The sequence below is a fragment of the Eublepharis macularius genome, chromosome 18 (assembly GCF_028583425.1).
Source record: "Eublepharis macularius isolate TG4126 chromosome 18, MPM_Emac_v1.0, whole genome shotgun sequence".
Taxonomy (NCBI): domain Eukaryota; kingdom Metazoa; phylum Chordata; class Lepidosauria; order Squamata; family Eublepharidae; genus Eublepharis; species Eublepharis macularius.
Genome location: NC_072807.1, coordinates 36266136 through 36291035, shown reverse-complemented (window position 1 = coordinate 36291035; position 24900 = coordinate 36266136). Strand labels below are relative to the sequence as shown.

Genomic DNA, 24900 nt, shown 5'->3' with positions numbered 1-24900 from the left:
GTTATTATTTACTGGGAATTGCTTCTGTTCAAACATTTGCCAGGATAGCAAGGAGACAGCGCCTGTCTTCCCCACATCACCAAAGAAAAAAACTCATCTGTGATGCAAGGCATCCTACGGCCTCTACCTTTCCATGAACTGGGGGCAGAGGGAGAAGCAGCCCTAATATTCTGCACAGCGCCATCTTTGCTATGTCGTTTTGCTACCGTCGGCCACAGGCTGCCACAGACAAACTTCTTAATGCAGTGCATGGTTCGCCTGTGGAACTCCCTATCACAAGATGGAGCCTCCACCACCAGCTTTAGAAGAGATGTGTGGCAAAACGGTCAACAGCCAAGTAGAACCTCCATGTTCAAAGTCAGTATACCCCAGAATGCTGGATGGAGGAGCAGCAAGTAGGGTAAACTTTGGCCTCAGCGTTTGTGCTTTTCTGCCTTTGGGAGTATCTAGTTAGTTGCTGGAAGAAACAGGATGCTTGAACAGGTGGAGAATCGGTTGGATCCAGAGGGGATCCAGATATTCTTTTTCCTTGGACTGGTTAAAAAAAAGGAAAATAAAATAAAAACAAAGAGCTGGCCTTAGGGGAAGATGTGAGACAAACTCTGAAACTGACTACAATTTATTATTAGTTCTCTTTTGAGACTAGAATGAAGGTAAATGGAGGCTCATGGAGATAGTAAATAGCAAATGCATCTACAAGATAGCTCCCCCCTCCTCCTTTTATTAGCTGAGGATCAACTGGAACTCTGCAACCCAAGTATGCAAGAGGAAGTGGCCAGCTGTCATCCCCCCCATCATCCAGATATACTGCCGCTGCATAGGGAGGCTCCATTGAGCCAGCATCCAGATATACTGCCATTGCACAAGGAGGCGCCATTGAGCCAGCATCCAGATACACTGCCATTGCATAAGTAGGCTCCGTTGAGCTAGCATGCGGATACACTGCCATTGCACAAGGAGGCTCCACTGAGCTAGCATGCAGATACACTGCCATTGCATAAGGAGGCTCCGTTGAGCTAGCATGCAGATACACTGCCATTTCACAAGGAGGCTCCATTGAGCCAGCATCCAGATACACTGCCATTGCATAAGGAGGCTCCGTTGAGCTAGCATGCAGACATACTGCCATTGCACACGGAAGCTCCATTTAGCCGTCTAGTCTTCCCTGAACCGCGTCTCTTCAAAAACCGCGGGAATGAAACCTCGTTCCTCTCCCTATCTCCGCTCGGCGGTTCGGGGCAGGGAGGGGCTCCATTTGGCCCCATAACCTCCCATCCAGCGGCTGCATTCGCTTCCGGGATGGCTCGCAACCAGCTGCATGCCTGCGCGGGCGGGGCGAGCCCTTTCCGCGCAGGGAGGGTTTGGACAGAGACACTCCCTTCCCGCCCCCCCATCAAGGGAAGGAGGCGGGGCCAGGCTGCACCAATCAGCTCCAAGGAGAAGATGCTCTCTCGCTCCCCCACCCCATTGCATTCGGAGGCACATTCTGGATCGACGTCAGGAGGACAGGCAGCTGCGCCCCGCCTCCGGAGGGGAGGGCCGCCTGGGGAAGCTCGACCCTGGGAAGAGGCGGAGGAAACCGAGGAGAGGCAGCGTATGCATGTTGCGTATCCGCCCGGACGCGTCCATGCGCCACGCTCGGCCGGGCTGTCCGGCCAATAAAGGCATTTTTGAAAAATGGAAGTTTGCAAGAAGCTGGTCCGCAGGGTCCCGATCCTGCCCCAAGAGCTCCGTGCGCGAGAACTGCCCTCCCCCTTCTTCTCTCTCAGCCCCCCACCCCTGCTCCTTTCCCCACTTAAAAAGGGACCCCGGCCCGCGAGTGACTTCTCAACGCTGGGGGTGGGTGGCTGTAACGGGCGCTGATGGGACGTCTCGTCCTCCAGCAACGGATGGGGCGAAGCAGAGCCGCCCCAGCACTTCTTCCTCCTCCTCCTCCTCGGATCTGAATTTCCGGGGGGAGCATCGAGGCTGGAAGAAGCTGCGGCCGTCGCCCCTTCCCTCCCTCCGTCCTCCCACCAACCGCATAAGGAAGCGGGGTGGAGACTAAACGTAACTCCATATTTGCAAAAAACGAGGCGGGCGGGGGGAGGGGGAGGCAGACCCAGCCGGGCAAGCGATAAAGCAGGCGGGCTCCGGTTAGAAGGCCACGGCTGCAGGCGGGGAGGAGATCAAAGGCGAGCGGCGGCGCCTCTTCGAACGTTTGGAAACAGAACGTTCGGAAATGGAACGTCCGCCCACCCGGGAGTTACTGCGCGTTAGAACCGCGGAAGGGGGCGGGGAAAGGGTGCCGGGCGATTCCCCCCCCCCGCCCGCGAAAACGAGGGCTCGGACCCGGGAGGAGGGTCGACCCCCTTATCCTCCGCCCTCTCCCAGCAAACCGCTGCCCGTTCGGCGGCGGCTGCCCAGCGAGACACCTCCATTCACGCCCAACAAGTTGGAGGCAGCGACGCCGACGAGCCCTGCGGACGCGCCGCCCAGCCTCACTCCCACCGCCCTCCAAGTAGCCGGCCTGCCGGGGTGCAAACTCCCTTTCCCCTGCCACGCTCCCAGCCTGGCACTTTGCAACAATTTGCACCGCCTCGACCTCTCCCCGACGCCCCCCCCCCGCGCTCCAACAATTGGGGGGGGGGGGAAGAAGGCAAAGAGGCGGAGGTTTGGAGCGCTCCCGCCCCTCCTACTGCCCGCCTCCTCCTGGGGTAGCCCAGCGTAATAAACAACAGCACTTACACACCGCGGACGGAAGGAGCCCCCTGGTCGCCCCCCAACCAAACCCCCTTTCCTCTGGTTGGGGGGAGGCTGCTGCTGCTTCTCTCCCCCCCTCCTCACTGCCTGGTTCCTTTCCCGCCCTAATGGGGGGGGTCCTTCTCACCCCCCTCCTCTCAGCTCTATCCCCTGGCCGCCCCCAAGAATCCTTTCCCAGGTGGGAACTTTGCCCCCTTCTCTCCCCCCACCCCTTCCCCAAAAAAGGTACAGACTCGATTGAAAGCAGCTGTTACATACCCTCAAAGCTCAGGCGAGGAATCCTGAATGGATGGGAACGCCCCCGCGGCGCGATTGGCTGCTGGGGGGAAAGCGTCGCACTTGAGGGCGGGCCCAAACCTGCAGGCGAGGCCACGCCTTTTTGGTCGCTCCCCCCAACCGCCTTTGTATGAAAAGTTGCAATTCTCTCTGTAACCGTTTGTGTTTCTCTCTTTTACTAGGAAAAAGGTGTGTGATGCGTACTGATGTCAACCTCCAGGTGGTGACTGGAGATCTCCCGGAATTGCAACTGATCTACAGGCCACTAAGATCAGTTCCCCTGAGAAAACGGCTGCTTTGAATGGGGGAACATATAGCATTATTGCCCACTGAGGTCCCTCAGCCCCCCCCCCCCAAATCTCCAGGAATTTTCCAACCTGGAGCTGGCAAGGGGGGGGGCGGAGGAGAAAGATAGAAAGGCTGACCTGTTCCCCACCCCAGGCAACACTTTAGTAACTTTCCAAATTTTACCTGTTAGGAATGATGATGATGATGATAACAACAACAATTGCACTTATATACCGCTCTTCTAGATAGATTAGTGTCTCACCCGGAGCAGTAAACAAGTTAAGTGTTATTATTATCCCCACAATCCAGGTGGGGAGCTGGGGCTGAGAGGAGGGGCTTACCCAAGGCCACTTACTGAGCTCATGGCAGTTGTGGGAGTCGAACCAGAAGAATGCTGATTCACAGCCAAACCACAACTGCTGGGGTCTGCAAAAGGGATCCAAATGCGTACAAACTAGAAGGGGAGGGGGTCACACCGGGGGTCTTTTTTCCTGCAGCTCTGATCACAAACTGGCCTTGAGGAGAAATCTTTGGTTTCTCCTAAGTCAGTATTGCCCTGATCTTGTCAGATCTCTGAACCTAAGCAGAGTTAGCCTTGGTTAGTAATTGGATGGGAGACCTCCAACAAACACCAGGGTTGCAGAAGCAGCCAATGGCAAACCATCTCTTTTAATCTCTTACCATGAAAACCTCACCAGGGGTCGCCGTAAGTCAGCTTCACAAGCCAGTATCAGTCACCTAGGGATCAGGTGTCTGCTGACTGTTTTGCACTGAGGTTTTAAGATTCCCACTTCATCCAGTGGAAAACACGGGAGAGGTGCAAATCATTTAGTTTAACACAGAAACATAAAACGGGCTGCGATGAGTTCGTCAGTGCAATAAAAGAATGTTTGAATTCGCAGGCTAATCCTCAATAGATTTTAGGGGTGGGGGGAAAGAGGGGGCTCTGAATTCATACCATGCATGGAAATACCGTCTCTGAGAAAGGTAGACTATAAATATATTTTTTTAAAAAAATAAAATACATGTCCCTCCTCTCAACTTGGTGGGGAATTTCTCAATAAAGGTCAGCAGTCAACCATGCCCCTCACCTTACTATATGCATTTCCTTAAAGGGCGGCCTCTTCCCCTATTGTCCAGCCTGTTAAGATCCTGCTCTCCCCCAATCAGAAGTTGGCAGCAACTAGGGTTGCCAACCTCCAGGTGGTTCCTGGAGTCCTGGATTTGCAGGGGATCGGGAGGCTACAGGGATCAATCCCCCTTCTTTCCCCAGGCTCCACCCCCAAATCTTCAGGAATGTCCCAAGCCAGAGTTGGCGACCCTAACTGCAATGGGACTCCACGTTTTCCAGTGGTGGCACCTCCTCTCTGGAATTCCCTTCCCATAGAGGCTTGAGTACTACCTTATCTTACTCTCTTTTAAGGAAAAGATTGGACCAATGCATTTCCTCCCTCCACAGCTTCTAATCAGGAATATGTTTGAATTGCCGTGGTCTTGGCATTGTAGTTCCTGACGTTTCGCCAGCAGCTGTGGCTGGCATCTTCAGAGGTGTAGCACCAAAAGACAGAGATCTCTCAGTGCCAGAGCTGCTGGCGAAACGTCAGGAACTACAATGCCAAGACCACGGCAATACAGCCCGGAAAACCCACAACAACCATCGTTCTCCGGCCGTGAAAGCCTTCGACAATACAATATGTTTGAACTTTTAAAATTGTTTTAACTGTCTGCTTCTAATCCCAGAATTTTTTCATAAGAATTGCTTAGGCTGCTAAATGCTTCGTGCTGGTTTTAGGCTATGACTGGGATTTTAATGATTGGGTCATTTTTTTAAAAAAAGGTTTTCGTGTTTTATTATTTAATCACACTTTATTTTATAAGCTGCAGGTTCTCTGAAGTGGCAGCGATGTATATTTTCCAAATAAATTTCACTTCACTGTCATCATAAAATGGGAAGCAATGTGGTTCACAGCATGAAATGAAAACATTATGAAATTATAAATCAGGTTTTTAAAACCTCTAGAAGATCAAAAACAGCATCCAGCAGCGGAATAAAAGAAATATTAACACATCACCACTTTAGCAGTGATCTCACCAGAATAAAAAAGGGTGTTGTTGTATATGCACAACTTTGGCTGTAAATGATTGGGAAAGTCAAATCTCAAGGACACCATTGGTACTGAAAAGCAGCAACTTAAGGAAAAGGGATTTGTCATTTCACATCCCAGGATTTTCACAAAGGTCCCAGGTTCAATGAGATGCTAGGTGATAGAAAAGATCTCAAGGCCAATTATTTACGGACTTAATTTATATTCCACTTTTCTCCCCAATAGGGCCTACTGCAGCTTATAACACTTTCCCAACAGCCCTGTGAGGTAGTTTAGGCAGAGTGTGGGTGACTGGCCCAAGGTCACTTGGCAAGCTTCCATGGCAGAGTCGGGATTCGAACCTGGACCTTCCACATCCTAGTTGGACACTCTAACCACTATACAACATAGGCTCCAATCAATGCTGGCATTGGTAGACTGATGATTTGATGGTACAACGCTGCTTCCTAAGTTCTTTATTCCTAAAGCCCTTATTCTGTTGGCTATGCAAGCGTTCAAAGCTCGGCTTGTCTGCTTGCCATGATTTTTTTAAAGGAGACTAGGCTCCGTCACTCTCCAACTTTCCTCTTCATTTTGAAGCAACACGTATTTATTATTTTTCAAGTGGTCAGTTCCATCCATAGGGATTCTGCAATCTCTCGGCAGGAGGGGTTTCAGTCTGTATCTACCTCAAAGAAAACCATTCAAATTTTAACATTTTCTGTGACATAGATTTTGGAGTGGTTGAGGGGTGTATTTCAGACACACTCTTTGCACCAGGTGCTGAAGTCAGCACTGAAGGGCAAATTGAATTTTACCTAAATTAACATCCCATTTCCTGATACATTAAAGAGATTCTTTTTTTTAACCATGCATTCATCTTTAAACTTGGGCAGAAACTCTCCAGAAAAAATGGGGGGCACAGAAAAATGCAAAGGGCAGGGAATGGTATAGCAATAGGCAGGGAGGCACAGGAAAACCTTAGAAGCAGAGCTGATTCAAGAGAGTCCTGCCATAGATGTCTGTACTTTTATCAACAGTGGGGTGTTTTGAGATTTTTTTTCTCCCTATAGAAGCATGAAGACTAGAAACCTCTTTTTAAGAAATTGTGTGATAAGTGCAGCATTCTCCCATATAAGTTGTGTTCGTGTTCAGCCAACAATTGTAGAACCAAACCAATTTCTAAATACCGCTCCTGTAGGTGTGTATTAGAAAATTCTCAGTTGTGCATTTTTGTCTTTTGGAGTTTATGACTCGGTGTAGAAAAAGTATTATAAAAGAGTGTGTGTTCCGGCCACTTTCCAAAACAGTATCTAGAAAAGGTCCAGAAAAGGGGAACCAAAAGACAAAACGGACTGGAGGGCATTCCCTATATCCAATGGCTGGCCTCCCTGTGTAGATATGTAAATGCCCACAAAGGTGGGGTGGTGGTGGTGTTAACTGCAGCTACCATGCAGAGTTCTGGAAAGTTGGGGGAACTTAAAAGTTTGCAGAAAAACCAGATCTTATTAACTTCTGGAGGATTTTTTTTAAAGAGACATTTGTATATAGGCAGGTATCAGGTGACAAAATAAAATGTGTTGGGGTTCGAGGGGGCTGGAGGTGAACTAGAGAAGGAGGACAGAGAAAAGAAGAGCAAGCAAGCAAGGGGATTTGCCCTCCTGTGTATACCCTGATTATGCCCAGCCATTCATAAAAACTTGGACTGATGTATGAAAATAGACCCCCCCCAAATACCCTGTATGATGTAGGTATATTTATGTGTAAGTTCAAAAAAAAGGCCACCATACAACAGAGAATAGGAACATTTATCCAACTCTGACTCGATCAAGTAAATGTTAAATACAAAAACCAAAAGAGGTTGTAAAAAATAAAGAATATACACATTCAAAAGAGCTTATTCCAGTATAAAGTTACTGAGGACAGCCCCGACTGCCACTCTAGTTTCCCGCAAGCAGGAAGAGACGGGAGGGCTTCCCTTAGGAATACCACGAACTTGTGGTCTCGTCACTGGCAGGCAATGCAAAGAGGGGGAAGCGAAGAACAGCAACCATCAAATAGGCCACTTCCTTCACTTATGAATATGTAGGATGTGCCATTTGGTTTGAACCGAGCATTGGCTGTGACCTCTCCAGTATCACCTGGCTCAAGTGGGCTGGAGGAGGAGAGCTATTGCAAGAGCCCAGCTCCAGGAATAAAAAAGCGGGGAGGATTCTCTTCACCTCTCAAAGTCACATTGATCTGAGGCAAAACCTTTGTCTCCCCTCCCCTGCCATACATCGTACCGGCCAACTAGCGCTCCCGGCTGTTTTTGTCACCACGAAGGGTAACCGCCAACGGCACAAAGGAGACACCTACTGATCGTCTTGCTTAGGCTTCATGATCTATATTACTGGGGCAAGTTTTTAAAAAAAATTCAAGTGGATTTGCGAAAGATGGCCCACCGGGGCAACATTCCCCACTCCACCTCCCGTACACACCAGTGACGTGGCGTCCTCGTTCGAAGTGTTTGTGCAAGAGACATTATGGTCCATACATCGACGTGTGCGTGGTTCTAGCAGGGTACACATTCTAAAGCTGTATCGAAAGGCTGACAGGGTAGACATAGGGGAAGGCATAGCCATTAATACCCATAGTAACACTAGACGTTGCTACTGGTTCCAGAAGTCAGACAGTATAATGCTACGGAACCGTGGGATGAGCTAGAAGCAACGGCATCTATCGATATAAATGCCAGCTACACCCTGGCAGAAAGAGCATATATTATATATATACAGACAGACAAATAGACACGGGGGCTTGGCGTTGGAAAGACTGAAGTTTGGGATTTTCCCTCTATCCCGGCTTCGGATAGAACTGGAAACGTTTCCTCCAGCGTTTGGGGGGGGGGGGCTGAGTCTGCCCTCTTTCCAATGGTCCCCGAAAGATGCCCTTCCCCCATGGCAAGGAATCAAACTTTTCTGCCTGCTTGCCTCTGAAGACAAGTTAGGGGTGTAGTTTGGTAGTTTGGTGGTGTGTGTGTGTTTTTTTAAATAAGGCACAGTTCAAGTCGAGGCTGCAAATCTTGACAAACCCAAGCCGCTAAAGCTCACGGCTACCGGCTGCGACTCGACCTAGCCAGCTAAGTCCACAGCAAGTTTCTCGAGAGCCTCCAGAGCAAAGAATTCGGCTTCCCTCGAGGTCACTGGCAACATGAAACTGAAGATGCTGATGAATCCGGATCGGGACAGAAAGAGGCGGGGAGGACGGACGGACGTTGATGGAGGACTAGTTCCTGCTTGTCAGTATGTCTTCGGCCCCTCCTTATTAGCTCTTCTCTTTGCCTACCTTGGTTGGTGGAAGGGGCAGCCAGTTCTCCCGCTGAGCATGCTCGATGATAGCCATGTAGCAGAAATAGTACTGCTCCGGGGTTTGGATGCTGAAAGCCCGCTGGGTTCTCATCCGCAGCACTGTCTGATAGACATTCAGCGTGCTCACATCCTGCAGCTGCGACAGGCAGATGTCTAGAGCGCAGAAGGTGCCTGAGGAAGAAAAGCGTCGCCGCTGTAGCAAGGTTCATCAGTTTAGAAAGCTTTAAAGGAGTTTAGACAAAAGTCATGGGATGGAAGCAATGTGGCGAGTTGGGGACATTCACGCATTGTTGGTGGAATTGTAAATTTATTGAAAAATTTGGGGAAGAAATAATCCATAAAATAGAATCTCTTACTGGTTATAATAGTCCCCAAACACCTGAGATCGTACTCCTGAATCACTGGATAGAGCCCACAATACCCAAGATTGGAATAAATCTCATACTGACACCATTTGCAATAGCCAAATCGATCATAGCTGCAAAATGGAACCCAAAAAGCCTGCCAACAATTTCTAACGGGTATGATCATATTTGGGACTATTTTATTATGGAAATACTTCCTGGCCGATTAGCCCAACTTGAAAACCAAAATTATACACCCCATCTATTGGAACAAGGGTTTCCAATTCTGGAATATCTAACAAGTAAGGTTTTTGTGTCACATATGTTAAAAAAAACAACAGGAATATTACTATATGCTGGAATACCTCTAATAAGTCATATACATATTATCCAGTAAGTTGGCATTTGTTTGAAATAATTATGTAAAAGTGGACATGGAAATGGAAGTTAAACTTATGCGTTGTTCGACTTGTTTGTTCACTACTTGTTTGGTGTTTATTATTATAAACTTATTATAATGATGATCCTTTCTCAAAACAGCAAAACCTGCTGACATTTCGGTTTCCAAAAGAGCAGAACTTATTCTGACATTACTTTTTTGGGGGGGGGGTGTACAATACTTCTGTACTGTACGAACAGGGGTCACTTCAGAAGGGAATAATGTTTTGTTTGTTTCGTAACCTCTCACAATTCTGATGTTCTCCCCGTACTCACATCTATCTTCTAAGCAGTAGCGACTCTCCCCAAACTTGAGAGCAACAGAAACGCCCCCCCCCCCAAATATTCTACTCAACTATTTCTGCCCCAAAGTACAGATGGAGCCAAGCCGGAATCCCAAACCACCTGAACGGCATTCTTTTCAGCATCCCAGGGGAAACAGACTAACTAACAAGGTATGTTCAGACAGTAACCGAAGATCACATTAGCACTGTAGCCCTGTTCATAAGTTACAATGAACACAGGTACAATCTGAGTAAAGTGCACACAATACATGCGTTGGTTAATTCTCATGTTACGTTCAACACACGCGCAGCTGAAGGTGTGATACAAACCCCACATTTATCCAGGTAATGGTCCCCCGTTTTAATTGCAAAGTGAAAGGGCATTGGCTCTTTCTTACAAAGAGATGTACACAGGATGTGTGTGCGTTCACTGTAACATGGACAAAGCTTGTTACCTGTCCTGCCGATGCCAGCACTGCAGTGGACCACGATAGGCGGTCCCCCTGGGTGACCTTTGTACCGTGGTCCCAAGGCGCTCACGGCCACTCTCTGCTGCTGTTTGACGGCTCCCAAGAAGTCAATGAGAGTAGCAGCAGAGGATGGGACGCCATAGTCGGGCCAGCTCACGTACTGGAAATGGGTCACGAGGCGCCGCTCGCGGCTCTGCAGGGGCAAAAGAGCGGTCCCGTGGTAAGCTGTCAAAATTCCCCTTATACTGTCAATTGCTTGCCTACAGGGGGTGATTCTTCCTTCACACGTGGAACTAGGACCCACGGCCTGACTCTTTTCCTGAGAATGGCAGTGGATGCTACAAACCCAACATTAGAGGGGGAAAGCCACAGGGCCCACTTCACAAAGTACAGCTCATGTGAGGAAGTGACTGCATGCCTCACGTACCCAGGGCGTTTCCTGTAATGGGAAAGTTTACTTAAGACTTGATGGGACAACCCCAATTCTGCACCAGTTCTGTGATCGGTAACAAGAAGGCCAGTTTGTTTTATATACCCCCAAGCTGCATTATTATTTCAGGGCATGGAATGCGGATTTTATTCACAGCAAATTCACCCCTCTCTTTCCGCCTTAGGACATCCCTTCTGTTACAACCCTTTCAGGCCTTGCATTGAGGCATACCTCGCAGTTGTAGATTTCCAGAATGGTTTGTTTGTAATGGTTGAGGTTCTCCACCCCAAGGTTGGTGACGGTCAGCATTCCATAGCAGGCCTGGAAGTCCTTCTCCAGCGGCCAGTACTGGCCACATTTCCTTCGCCCCCCCTCTTCCAGCCTGCAACACAAAAGCGGGAGGTGCAGCGGATTCAACGAACACACGTAAGAAGATGACTCGTGTGGGTATCTGAGCCTTCAAGAGGATTATTTATTTATTTATTTAATTTATTTCACATTTGTATTCCGCCCTCCCCGCAAGCGGGCTCAGGGCAGATACCAACATATTAAAAATACAATTAAAATACAATAAAAAATTCATATTCATTAAAAACAACACATTTAAAACAAGATGGTGGACAGCCTTCACAGGGAGGGTTTTATACACCCCTTTTTTCCAGGCCGGCGGAAGCCCAGCCTCAGCCATATGCCTGGCGGAACAACTCTGTCTTGCAGGCCCAGTGAAAAGATAGTAAGTCCTGCCGGGCCCTGATTTCAGCAGACAGAGCGTTCCACCAGGTGGGACCCAGGACTGAAAAGGCCCTGGGTCTAGTCGAGGCTAGGCGGGCCTCCTTGGGGCCAGGGACCACCAACAGCTGTTTGTCCCCTGATTGGAGTGTCCTCTGGGGAATATATGGGGAGAGACGGTCCCGTAGATACGCTGGTCCCAGTCCGCACAGGGCCTTATAGGTCAATACCAGAACCTTGAATCTGATCCGGTACTCCACTGGCAACCAATGCAGCTCGCGTAAGAATGGTGTTATATGCGCCTTATTTGGCACTCTCATAATAACATGTGCCGCTGCATTTTGTACCAGCTGTAATCTCCGGGTCAGGCTCAAAAGCAGCCCTGCGTAGAGTGAGTTACAGTAATCTAGCCTAGAGATGACTGTTGCTTGGATCACTGTAGTTAAGTCAAGGGTTGACAGGTAAGGGACAAGTTGCCTGGTCTGCCGCAGATGGAAAAAAGAGGACCTGACAACTGCTGTGACCTGTGCCTCCATTTTCAGGGAGGCATCCAAGATCACCCCCAGGCTCTTAACCCTTGGGACTGGCACTAATGGTGCCCCATCGAGGGCTGGGAGCCGGAGTCCCGAACCTAATCCCCTGTGGCTCAATCCCCCATGGATGAATCGCAGAGCAAAGTACACCTTGCATGAGTGTGTGTCCCACCCCCATAGTAATGGAAAAAGCAGAGCTTGCTGAATTTCTCCTCGGCATGTATTTGCCAACACATGGCCTTCAGAGTGTGCCAATTGGCCCCTAGGCGCCACCCAAGAATTAGAAGCCACAATTAACAATGTGCTCGCTGGCTGTGGCCAAAAACCTGGTTGCACTGGCAAGATTTTAGGAACCGAGGAACTTTATCGCAAGCAGCTTTTTGACAATGCATACCGGAAATGCTCTTGAGCCATCAAAAACATGTCCATTCCAAGGATTAGGTTATACATCTAGTAGGACGACATGGCAAAACCTTAGGCCACTCTCTTATCTCTCAGCCGGGTCTACCTCACAAGGTTGTTGTGAGGATAAAGAGGGGCAGCCGTGAGTGCCACCCTGAGCCCATCAGGAGGGAGGGATAAGAAAGAAAGGGCCACAATGTTATCATCCTGGGAGAGAATCTTTATTCCTTAGAGGCGAGGGAAGGCGTAAGGCCCAGCTTGAGCCATTCTCTCTCACACGTGCCCACTCACCTGGTTGTCATGACGATGACCAGAACATTCTGCTCCCATACCATGCGCCAGAAGTCACCATAGGTGTTTTCTAACGGTCCTGAAGAGAAACACCATGCTTTAGAGCAGGGCCGGATCTAGGGTTGCCGGCGCCCAGGGCGACCCAAGTCTGGCCTCCCCCACTCCACATGCGCGCACTCCTAGTGCTGCATGATGACGTCACTTCTGTGACATCATCACGCAGGGCCGAAGGCATGCTGCCCACACGGCAAGCCGGCCACCCCAGCATACGGAGTGCTGCAGAGCTGGCGGCGGCAGTGCGGGCGGCTGAGTGGAGGGCTGGGAGGCCGCCTGCACCATTTGCCTGCCCTGCTGATGGGGCAGCAGGCTTGCCGTGCGTACCCTGTCCTGTTTGGCGGCACCAGGGGCAGACTACCCCCCCTGCCCTCCCGTCGATCCGGCCCTGCATTAGAGGAAGGCAAAGGAACAATCCTTACTAGTTGTGATCCAGTCTTTCTGAGCAAAGGCAAGCTGCAATAGGAAGCACAAAAACTGCCCTTCCTCCACCAAGCTAGCTCCCCCTCCGATGAATTTAACAGGCAATACGTCTCTGATACATAGCCTTTCTCCCCTTACCAGATCCCTAATGACCTCCGAACTGTTGCCCCCAGCATCTAGAGGTATAACTGGCCCTGAATGTGGAGGCTCCATTGAGCCACCCTGGCTAACCACTATTGATGGATTGACCCACCACGAATCTCTCTAATCAAAACATCTAAGGCCTGATCTAGCCACACATGTGGAAAGAGGTGGCAGAATGCTGAGATGGTAAAATAGACGGTACCAATTCAGAATGCAGTTGGGGGATTAAGGTTTTTCACCCCTCTCCTATGTTCGTAAAGAGAACTGAGCTGCTGGAAGTGTCTTTAGGCGGCTGGGTGGCAAATCTGGGTTTGCAGACGTATGGAGCGGTCATCCAATAAGGACTTGTTGCTCAGACAGGCTCTCTTTTTAAAACAGTAATCATGAAAAAGAAATATAAACTTGTTCAGCGCTCACTGTTTGGAGATGCCTTTATTTATTTATTTTGGAAAGGGAAAAAGTGGGACAGGGCTGTTTTTGCAAGGGGCCCCAGAAAAGTACGGCATGATGACAAACAGGTCAAAAAGTTTCAGAACCACAGATGTATATATAAAACAAGAGGACCCTGGCTTTGGGAAGAAGGACAACTTATGGCTAGGCTAAAAGCTTTGCGTGTAAAAAAAGTCCCTGATTCAAGCCCTGGCGCCTCCAGGGAGCAGGTAATGGCAAAGACTTCCACTTGTGAACCTGCAGCTGCCAGCCAGAGTTGTCAGCGTTGGCCAAGCTTGACAATCTGACTCAACAGAAGGCAAGCTTCCTTCCCGGGTTCACGGCACTCACCTTGAGTGCCGATGTAGGCATTTTTTTGCTTGTAGCCATCCATGAAGCTGGCGTTGATGTAGTCCGTCAGCTGGGAAGAGAGAGGAATACATCTTAAATGCAACGGAGTGCCGAAGCTCTGACAGCAAAGACAAGGGAATGCATCTGTTGTGTTTGCAATGCGCATGTGCGGCTAAGGAAAGCTGGTAAGGCTGATTTCCCCTTCCCATGGCCCTGTTTCTTCCCAATAATTCTGGTTTGCTGAAGATGAGAAGTTTAAAATTCAACCAAAAGCATGCAGTTGGTAAATATGCTTTCAGTCAGAAGCACAGCCAACAGTGTGCAGTATGAGCCCAGAATGGGAAAACACAATGTGGTGAAGTGGTTACCGTGTTGTACTAGGACCCAGGACACTTAGGTTCAATTCCCTACTCTGCCATGTAGCTTACCAGGTGACTTTGGGGTTGTCATTCTCTCTCAGCCGAGCCTCCCTCACAGGGTAGTTGTGAAGATAAAACAAGGGCAACGCATGCCGCTCAGAGTTCCCATGAAGAAAGGTGGGATAAAAATGCACTAAATTGATATCCCCAAGTCCCCTTCAAGTGGAAAGTTCACTGCGGGAGCTTGGGTTAGTTACTATTTCTTTGCTGAGCCTACCTTGAAGGGTTGTTGTGGAGGATGAACAAAGCACTGGGCAAGATAGACATACTCAAGGGTCAGATGCCACAGGCTACTTACCTCTGGGTAGCTGAACTGTTTGGTCAACTTCACCCTGGTTTGGTCAAGGCAGGGCACATCCCCGTACCTGTTCTTCTCCTGGTTACAAGGAGATCTGCAGTGCGGGAGAAAACAGTATAGCCTGTGAGCATAACTGGATCTTGTACGGGAAGGAAACTGGCTTGGGAGCCGGGTGGGGTTTCCCAGTAATCAGGGCTGAGGCAACCCAAATTTAACATCGGGGGGGGGGGGGGGAGGGAATCTAGTTTTTTGTAAACCTGTACACATTCTACAAACTTACAAAGAACGGCCATTTTTTTGCAACATTGGGTTTTTTTGCATTATTTAATCTGGCAGCATAGAAGATGCTACAGACTCACCTTTGAGTCAGGAATCTTGCATAGAGATACAGTGTGGTGCAGAGGTTGAAGCACCAGACCAGAACTAGAGAGGATCGGGTTCAAATCTCCACCCAGTCATGAAGCTTGTTGGCTGACCTCAGTTAAACCTACTTCACAGGGCTGTCATGAGGATAAAAGTGTGTATGTGTGTGTATCTATCTATCCGTCTGTCTGTCCATCCATCTATCCATCTGTCTGTCTGTCCATCCGTCCGTCCATCCATCCAGCTATGGTGATTTCACCAGGCATTACTCATGTACTTTCAAGCATACATTAGCTATCATAAGGTCTAGCAACTTGCGGCTGTTTCTTAAAATGAGAGTCAAGATTCCCAGGAAGCTGAATTTTGCATGCAATACCTACCAAAAGTTCAATATACAGCTCTTCTTAACTCCTAGTTTGCTCATTACCTGTCCTGAACTATAGAGAACACAACCCACCAGTTTGCCTCCAGAAAAACCCAGGGAATGTGAGAGAGATGGCAACCACACTTCAAGCAAGCACGATCCTTTTCCACTTCCCTGCACTTATTCAAAAAAGGGCATTTGAAGTTGGAGTTTCCCCCCGCAAATGAATGGAGTTTTTTGGGGGGCGGGGAGCTAAAAATGGTTTATAAAATTATGTATGGGGTACAGAAAATGGACAGAGAGAACTTTTTTTCACCTTCTCTCGAAATACTAGAATTCAAGGGTGTCCAAACTGGCAGTAGTCTCCAGACAGACCAAAGGAAAAACTTCTGCACACAGCGCAGAATGAAACTTGTGGGACTCACTGTCACAGGAAGTGGTGACAACCACCAGCCTAGAGGACTTCAAAAGGAGTTGAGGCAAATTAACAGAGGAAAGGTAGATCAATGAATAAAACCTCTATGTTGCAACACAGTATACCGCTGAATGCCAGTTTCTGGGAGGCAGCCACGGAGGAAGGGTTTTGTGCATCCGCAGTGGGCCTTCGGGGGTATCCAGGGTGGGGAAACAGGATGGTAGACTAGACAGAACTTTGGCCTGGGCCAGCACGACTCTTCTTATAGTCACTTACAAGGAGCAGACGAACGTGCCGGACGGACTCCTGCGCCGGATGCCCTCGTACTCGTCGTAGATGCCCCGTTTCTGCTTTTGGGTCACAAGCTCCAGCAGTTCCTGCACCGTCATAGCCTTGGGACCCGGCACATGCACAGAGCCGTTATCGCGAGGGGAAGCCAGCGGCACCAAGATCAGCTCGTCCAGAGGGTCTGGGTGGCCGTTCTGCTGGGGGAGAAACCTGCAATTCCAGCTGAGGGGATCTAGCTTGAGGGACCCGCCCAGGTACTCGGGGAGACATTCCTGAGGCAGGTGCTGCTTCAGCTCCGACATCTTCACCATCTGAACCTGAGAAGGGATGACGGAGTCACAGTGGTCAAAACAAGGGCAGCAAACCAGAACTGGCTCAAAAAGGCTCGCTAAAGAGCACGGGAAACGAATTTTTGAATACATGGTCACTTGGACAAAGATTGCGTAGGGAAGATGTAGGGAATTTCTGAACAAAACTGATGGCTCAAGCCATGGAAATCTGAGGCTGTGGCTAAATTAACAGCATACAAACTTTCTGAATTCCCAGAATAGGTGTATCTGCAAAGAAAGTTCTGGGCAATTCGAGTACAGGGGGAGCAGAACTAAGCCTATTTTGTGTCCAAAACACATCTGGATTTTGTTTCCTATAAGTGGGTTGCTGATCTTTATAAAAGCGAATGTATGCTGTCAGAGGCTGCTTTGGACGGTTGTCTGAACTAATATGTTTTGTAAACCACTTCTCCACCAAGCAGGTACTACTACATCTGAGAACGAAACGCGACCTGGACACAGCCGACAAGACATGGGTGAGCAGCGTGGCCGCCAAGGCACCGTCCGGGCTCTCCCGCAACAATCACCGCCCTCTGTCCGGTTTCTCCCTCAAAACCGCCACCACGCGCCACCAGCGCGGGGCACTGTGGGGCAGCGCAACGACCCGACGCACAGCAGCCCACCAGCCTATTTTGTGGGTATGGAGCTTAGGTCTATCACAGACCTCTGTCTTTGTTCACAGAACTCTGGAGAGTGCTCTAAAAGTGCACTCGCTTCACACAGGATGTTGCGTCTTGCCAATAATGCCCATGTGAGCCATTTCAGTGGAACTGAAAATATCGGCCCTCCGTCTAAAACAAGCAAAGGAGGGAATGCATGCCCATAGTCAGGACCACAAGAAGCCCCGCAAAGATGATTTTCTCCAACTCACCCGTTCTCTGAGCTTTTCCTTCAGCAGCAAGCTGATGATTGAGTAAGGGACTCGGAACCACATCGGGGCGCCGACGATAAAGACCTTTTTGAGACGAGCCGGGAAGGCTCCCTGTAAACAGGCAAGGGCGGACTGTTAAAAAAAAATCTCTCACTGTGGTGAACAGAAATCGATTAGGTTGTAACTTGCAATAATTGGACAAAATATACCCCATTTTGGTAACCAGAACTGTAAATGGTGGTGAATCCACTCTGTTACCCTGTCCATCTACCTCATTGCCATTCTCTCCTCTTCTGTTGAAATTCAGATTGTCACCTCCTCAAGGCAGACACACAACTTTTCTAGCAAGTTGCTTTGGAAAACATCGGCGACACTTGTGGAATGAATAGTAACTATAGTAGTCAACTATAGTAGTCAAATCTAGTAGTCAACTAGGCAGTTTGGGCCCAATAACAAACGCAGCTCCCTCATACCCAAGGTTTATAAGGATTATGCATGGGTGGAGAAAGCCCAAAGTGGGGTTTCGAATCTGGGGGCCAAGCTACACATGACGAATGACACTTGAACAGCAAGTGTATTTCTCCCTGTTCACTTGCCCTCCACTCAATCCACTTGCCGTTCAAGTGTAATTCGTCACTTGTAACTTGGCCCTGAGTCTTCCAGAACATAGTCTGACACTCTAACTCCTACATCACACAGTATTTTAATGGCTTAAATATTGTGCCCCAAACCACTCCCCTAAATTATACTCAGGGCTCATTTTGAGGGGGAACACGCAGGAACACAGTTCTGGTAGTTATCCAAAGAGGTCACATGTCAAGTGGCCCCACCCACCTGATTTTGGGCCCGTTTTGGCCTGGATTTGGCCCAAAATGTCCAGGATCGGGCCTAAAACAGCCAGGATTGGTCCCGAAACGGCCAGGATCGGGCCTCTGATGGGTGGTGGATCACTCTCCCGCTCAGCAGCGGCCCAATTCTGACCATTTTGGCCCCCCTTTTAGCTATTTTCAGCCCACTTTTGCCATTTTGGGCCCAATTTTGGCCCTGAATGGCCAGGATTGGGTCCAAAACAGCCAGGATAGGTGATGTCAGGGGGTGTGGCATATGCAAATCAGTTATACTAATGACACACTTCCGGTGATGGCAAGGGGTGTGGCATATGCTAATGAGTTATGCTAATGAGTTCCTGCAGCTCTTTTTCTACGAAATGACCCCTGATTATACTATTCTCTGTATTTGACAAGAGTTGCTCCCTTTTACAACTGGGTAATGTTTTAGGCACTCATGAAACCTCCCATCATAATTAAGACAAAGGTCTCCCCATGGTATAAATTTATAAAATAAGACCATCTTAGAGCCTCTTACTCGGTCGATATTACCGCACATAATCGTAGAACGGCATTTATTTCATTGCGTTTTCAAGCAATGCCAACTAAGCAACTTTTAGGCCAGTACTCCAAAAAACCAAAGGAGCGATGCATTTGTTTATGCGGCAGTTTGGTAGAGGATCTTCTTCATTATGTTTTGGCTCGTCCTTTATATACGGAACCCAGAAAGAAATTCCTGCCCAAGATTTTAAATCCTATGCATTCCTTCTCTTACTCCGATAAATTAGTTTATTTGCTATCTGAAATGGATGCTTCTGTGTCCTATAAAGTGGTATTTTTTTTGCCTTAGCCATTAGGAAAATAAGAGTAAGTGCGGTGCCTAAGAAAGCATCTCATAATTTTGAGCAGTACATTTGGGTCTTGCTTGTGATTTGAATGTTAACGCTGCCTGTTATCTTAGTATTTTTAAATTTTTATGGTTGTAAATTTGCTGTATATGTTCTGTCTTTTAAAGGCCAATGGCCATATACAATAAATTTACCTACCATTATTGTTGTTGTTGTTGTTGTTTTACTAAAAACCATCCTGCAGTTGAGGATCTTAATCTGAGCAAAGGATTGGCATTGGGGGGTGGGGGTGTAACCTTCCACCACAGTTTCCCTAATTTAAATCACTTCCATGTTGTTAGTAAGACCCCCCAAAGTTGCATGTCTGGTGCTTGTATTCTCTGACCATCCCATGGAGGAAGAGAGGGAAAAATTCAGATCACAAAAACAGTGCAAGTATGAGTGAGGATTACACCCCAATGTTTCCCCAATCAAATTAGCAGCCCACCCCAACATGTGCATTTTTTAAAAAAAAAAAATGGGAGTCCAATGGTACCTCTTCCATTGTTTGGTGTAATTAAACCCGAATTTTTTTTATCTTGATTGCAAACAGGAATTCAGTAACAGTCCATTCTTTAGCAGAGTTACAGCAGTCCTATCCCGTTGAAATCGATAGGATTAGAGTGGAGTGACTCTGCTTAGGTTTGCTTTTTAAACCTGCTTTCTTCTCCCATGGCCAACAGGGGGAGACTGGAGTCTATGCCAATACAGGAAAGTGAGATTTTTTTCCCTCTGTTCCAAAGAAGCAAAATGCACCTAGAACCAAGACGGCTGGGCAAAAAAATAGTAATTCTTCTGCTGTTTGAATGCAAACACGTCCGTCAGGACGAATTAAGAGATTGGAGGAGAATGTGCCTAAACTCGGAAGAAGCTACTGCCAGAGGTTCTGACCATTTTCTCAGACACACAGAATAGCAAATGAAAGGAGTCACAAGCTTACTCTATTTCACGGAGATACGAGAAATAAATTCCTTTCTGTGCCGAGCTCTACTGGTGCTGAAGTCATATTGTTGGAGAGCTGATAACTTTGATTAATTTTTCTGCTGGTCAGGTGATGTCCTTCTTGGACTAGAAGTTGTGTTTGGAAAGTGATTCTCAGGGGGTACTCCGGTTTTCTTGTGCGTACCAGTGTATTTTTAAAACAATTTATGTGATTGTTATTTTTTTTACTGTTTATGCAAGTCACTCTGTATGTACAAGACACAGATGTGGACATTAAAATAATTAAAGAACGTTTTTTTTAAAAAAATCAAGTTATTATGGTAGACTGACGCAAAAGCAAATATAAGGATCTTCATTCCGAAAAACCAGGAGCACTGACATTGTGGTCGGACTTTCAGGTGAAAGTAGGGTTCCCAGTTCTGGGTTGGGAAATTCCTGGAGATTTGGGGACGAAACCTGGGGTGGGTATGAGTTTGGAGAGGAAACTCAGCAAGGATGTGATGCTATAGAGTCTGTCCACTAGAGCTGCCTCTCTAGGCAAACTGATCTCTGTAGTCAGGAGATCAGTTGCGATTCTAAAACTCCAAGCCCTACCTGGAAGCTGATAATCCTAGGTGAAAGTTCAGGCCCTGTATGCCCTAGATAAGCATTGGGGAAGGGGGAACAAGGGCTTTCGCTCAGTGGTACTCCGTCTGGGAGTCACCAAGAGCCACCGTCACAATTACCACCAACCCAAAACAGCCACGTTTACTTCCATCCTGCCTGCACTTAAGTTCACCCCATAGCTGTTTCCAAGCAGGGCCAAACTACCAACCACAGTTTCCACCAAGCAAGGGCTTTACCTGCTTTCCTGAAACACAGGATAGGCGCCAAACTGGAGAACGGTGCTCAGAAGAATCACACGTGGCTCCTGAGCCACCAAGTGTCGCTGCCGTAGCTACAAACTGGCACGTTCTCTCTGGCTCTCCCCCGTCCGTCCTTATTCCTTCATTTCCTCCCCCCCTCAAGAGGATTCTGAGAATTGCAGTTCCCAGAACTCCTGAGGGTTGACCGTCAAGGCATTCTTGGAACCACAGTTTCCAGAATGCATGAGAGGAGGGGGTGGGGGGGAGGAAGTGGAGAAAATAAAGGAAGCTAGAGGGACCGTGTGGCAAGAATTTTCTCTCCTTTCAGCCACCCGTGTGCCTTGTTGACAGGGAGGGAAACAACAGGGAGGGTAGACAAGGGAATTCTTTCCTGGGTATCGTTTGCTATTCGAGCCGGAGAAGAACTCAACAGCGTGGAAGTCAACGGAGCCAACGGAGTAAGCTTCTTTCAAATTAATCAGATCTCAGGATGATTAGGAGGAGGGCATCCACTGCATTAATCTGCCTGTTTAGACTGAAACATTAATGCCAAAGTGGTGTTTCTTCTTCACAATTATCAGCTCAGGAGATATCCAAAATCAGAAACGTTGTAAGGCTTCCTACATCACTTGGTTCCTGGTGTGCTTTGAAGTACTATATTCCCCTCCCACTTGCCAGTTGCTCTCCTCACCTTCTACATGTGAACATGGAAAGTGCATGAATCTACATGCATGACTGCCCCCCATCATGTCTAGCTTGGCCCCCATCTATGATAGAATCAGGCTGGGTAATCTCAAAACAGTTCCTTTGATCAGCATTCCGTGTATTGCAAGGTCGCCTGAAATCACTGAAGCATTCACACAGCATCATGGGCTATGTAGTTAAGCTAGATGAACTTCAAAGTATTTCTGACCACCGTCACTGTCAAACCAACATAACATTATAGGAAAAGTAGGGGAAGGAACTAAGTCCCAAGGGACCAGATTCTCCCCTTCTCAAACATGCCTCAGTTTCCTGTTCTCTTTACCTTCAGTAAGTTGAGAATTTTCTTGCTGAGATCCAGCTCAAAATTGGTATAATGGGAGCCTGCCATGTCGTATATGAACACCAAACCATTCCGCTGGGTTTCAAAGCTGGGCACGAGAGAAAAACAATAGCATAAATCATTAATAAGGAACTGAACACTGTTCTGCATGGAAGATATATTCCAATTTCCTCAGCCACGACGAGTTCTCCCTATACAAGGCTTGTGCAGAAGGAATGAAAATTATAAACCTTGTAAAATTGCCCTATTTTTATCCTACACTTTCTCCAAGGAACTGACAGCAGCATATGTGTTTCTTTCTCCTCTCTCTTCTCAACAACCCTCTGAGGTAGGTGGCTCAAGGAATGTCATAGCTGAGTGAGGATTCAAACCCCAAATCCCCCAGTCCTACTCAGGCACCGCACACCACACTGGCCTTGGGCACTTGGTAACAACACCCCCCAGCTAGTTAAAATGTATCAATTAAACAAATCAGTTACAGACCCCTCCCCCACTGCCCGATCTCTATTTGGTCCATTTTTGGGTTCAATACCTAACACCAAGGGCCATGTTTGGGACCATTCTGTGAATCCAGGGAAAAAAGTCTGAATTTATTTGTAGGATTGCTAAGAGACTTCTCTGGCACATCTTTAACAATGGCACAGCAGGCAGACATTCGGCAGCTGGAATGTTTCCTGAGATGGAGAGACGGTGATGGAGAAGCTTTCCCGGTTGAAATTCAGCCCCATTATGCAGGCATGAAAGCACCAAGTTCCTTGCCGGAAAGACTGCTAAGATTGCACGGCTTTTTTTGTGTGTGCAATTCCTTTTAAAGCTCCTACGTTTGTCACGTGCACTAAGGAAGGCTTAACATCAGAAGCCCACAACAATGAAAGCAAGTACTCAGAATTTTAGCAAAGGAACGCCCCCCCCCCCCCCGGCCAACTCCTCCCTGGCATCCATAATGTGTGCACATCTGGCAATAAAACCGGGTTTTCCTAGAATTGAGGGTTACTGGCTGAGCCTTCAAGGGAAAAAAATCTGTTGGGATTTTTGTTAATATTAAAAGCCTTCGCTTACGTTGCCGGGGCATCTGAGGTTAAGCCGTTCCTCCAGCTTCAATGACTGACAGTTCAAAGACCAAAATACATCAGTGATGCCAAGAAAACCAACCCAGTGAAGTAGACTCTGGAGTCAGAAGGCAGCTCACCATGTGAAACCAGCAGCCCAGTGCAGTCTTCTAGATCCCTCACCGTTCATTTGGTGGTGGTGGTGGGGGGGAACCATATCAGCCAACAGTGGCCCCTTTTAGCAGCCCAGTTTATGTACACCACCGTGGCCCTTACGGCATAAAAACAGTATCACAAAAAGAGTCGCCTAGCTGGGATTGCAGATGCAAAAGCTGAACTGACAGGCCCCATTTGGCTATTGTGGCTCATAACCAACCACAGACTCATACGTTTGTCCAACTCCCTTTTAAAACCCTCTAAGCCAGTGGCCATCACCGTATCTTGTGGCCAGGAGTTCCACAAGTATCACATCCGCAAACAAATATTATGCTGTTTAAAAAAAAAAAATCAGGGGGCAATTTCTTAAAGGGAGAAAATACTAACAGGGCAATCTCACTTTTGCCAGTGGAAGCCAGTGGGCCACACGTCTCCGGTTGGTACCAAGCCCTCTGATGGAGTCAAAGTCACCCTGTTTTAAAAAGTTCAACCTGCTTAGAGTTCCTTAAGGATCTGCTCCCTCCCCCCCACATGCTCTAACAGCTGTGAACTGAGGCAGAACATATTCAATATCTCAGCTATCCCTGACATATGTTTACCCAGGATGTATTAGCTTTAATAAGCCTCAATTAGCTTTAATTTAATTGAGAGAAACAAGGTGGGGGGGGATTCCATGAGCCGTGCATGCCAATTAGGCTGGAGAACAATATTACTGTCTGTTCGCAACTTTGCTCTGCTCTGCTTCACATCCCGCCGCCAGAAGATGTTTTCAAGAGCCTCAAGGCTTGGCCCCAAACCCCAAGACCAAAAGAGTCCCCTGAATGCTATTCAAATCCTCCAGAGGCTTCTAAGTAGGATTCCCAAATTGCAGCCAGTGCCTTGCGGGACGCCAGCTTGGCCCAGGGATTTTTCCATGAGATCACCACAACTCTTCTTGAAGCCAACAAGCTGTTGCTTTGCTGGGAGCTCCTCAAGTGAGAATGGTGAAGGGTTGGTAAAAGGTAAAGGTAGTCCCCTGTGCAAGCACCGAGTCATTACTGACCCATGGGGGGACGTTGCATCATGACGTTTTCTTGACAGACTTTTGTTACGGGGTGGCTTGCCGTTGCCTTCCCCAGTCATCTACACTTTACCCCCAGGAAACTGGGTGCTCATTTTACTGACCTGGGAAGGATGGAAGGCTGAGTCAACCTTGAGCCGGCTACCTGAACCTGGCTTCCGCCAGGATTGAACTCAGGACGTGAGCAGAGCTTGGGCTGCAGTACTGCTGCTTACTGCTCTGCGCCACGGGGCTCTTACGGAGGGTAGGAGGAGAGAAAACGTATTTGGAAGAGGTTTGGATGTCAAAGGATACACAGAAGGATCCCCTTCTTTACCCCCTGGCTCTCGAATCTAGTGGCTCTCAAAGTTTCTTTACCCCCAGCTTCTTTTACCCTTGGCTTCTTTACCCCCGGGTTTCAAATCTAGTGGTTGTCAAAGTTTTTGAAGGGGGACCCATTTCTAAATTTATTGTGCTTGGGGGAGACCCCACATGCAAAGCAGATCCACATTACTTTCTCCCCTCCCCCAACATAAAACACAAGAACCCCACAGCAGGAATCACTGAACACAGTTCTAGCTTACTGTTCATTTACTTTTGGATGGTTCCTTTGTAATCGCGTTGAGTGGCTGAGCCATGGGCTCTGTATTTCAGGGCCACTTGGCATATTAGGCACAGAAGCAACCCCCCATTTGCCATCC

General features: G+C 48.1%; 2 protein-coding genes across 2 annotated transcripts in view; both read right to left on the bottom strand.

Annotated features, from left to right (window-relative positions):
* SIN3A (SIN3 transcription regulator family member A) overlaps window positions 1–3019 on the bottom strand; it is a 51721-nt gene extending 48702 nt beyond the window's left edge. The window contains exon 1 of the mRNA XM_055002519.1: window positions 3001–3019. The gene's annotated coding sequence lies outside the window, so the exon portion shown is untranslated. The remainder of the gene's footprint in view (window positions 1–3000) is intronic.
* A 4160-nt stretch (window positions 3020–7179) lies between these two features.
* Window positions 7180–24900, bottom strand: part of PTPN9 (protein tyrosine phosphatase non-receptor type 9) — a 40573-nt gene continuing 22852 nt past the window's right edge. Inside the window, exons 5-13 of the mRNA XM_055002859.1 lie at window positions 21938–22043; window positions 17410–17520; window positions 16198–16526; window positions 14780–14873; window positions 14063–14132; window positions 12662–12740; window positions 10938–11088; window positions 10262–10469; window positions 7180–8911 (exon numbers count right to left, since the gene is read on the bottom strand). Of these exons, the coding sequence (XP_054858834.1) occupies window positions 8697–8911; window positions 10262–10469; window positions 10938–11088; window positions 12662–12740; window positions 14063–14132; window positions 14780–14873; window positions 16198–16526; window positions 17410–17520; window positions 21938–22043 (1363 nt within the window). The 3' untranslated portion in view covers window positions 7180–8696. The remainder of the gene's footprint in view (window positions 8912–10261; window positions 10470–10937; window positions 11089–12661; window positions 12741–14062; window positions 14133–14779; window positions 14874–16197; window positions 16527–17409; window positions 17521–21937; window positions 22044–24900) is intronic.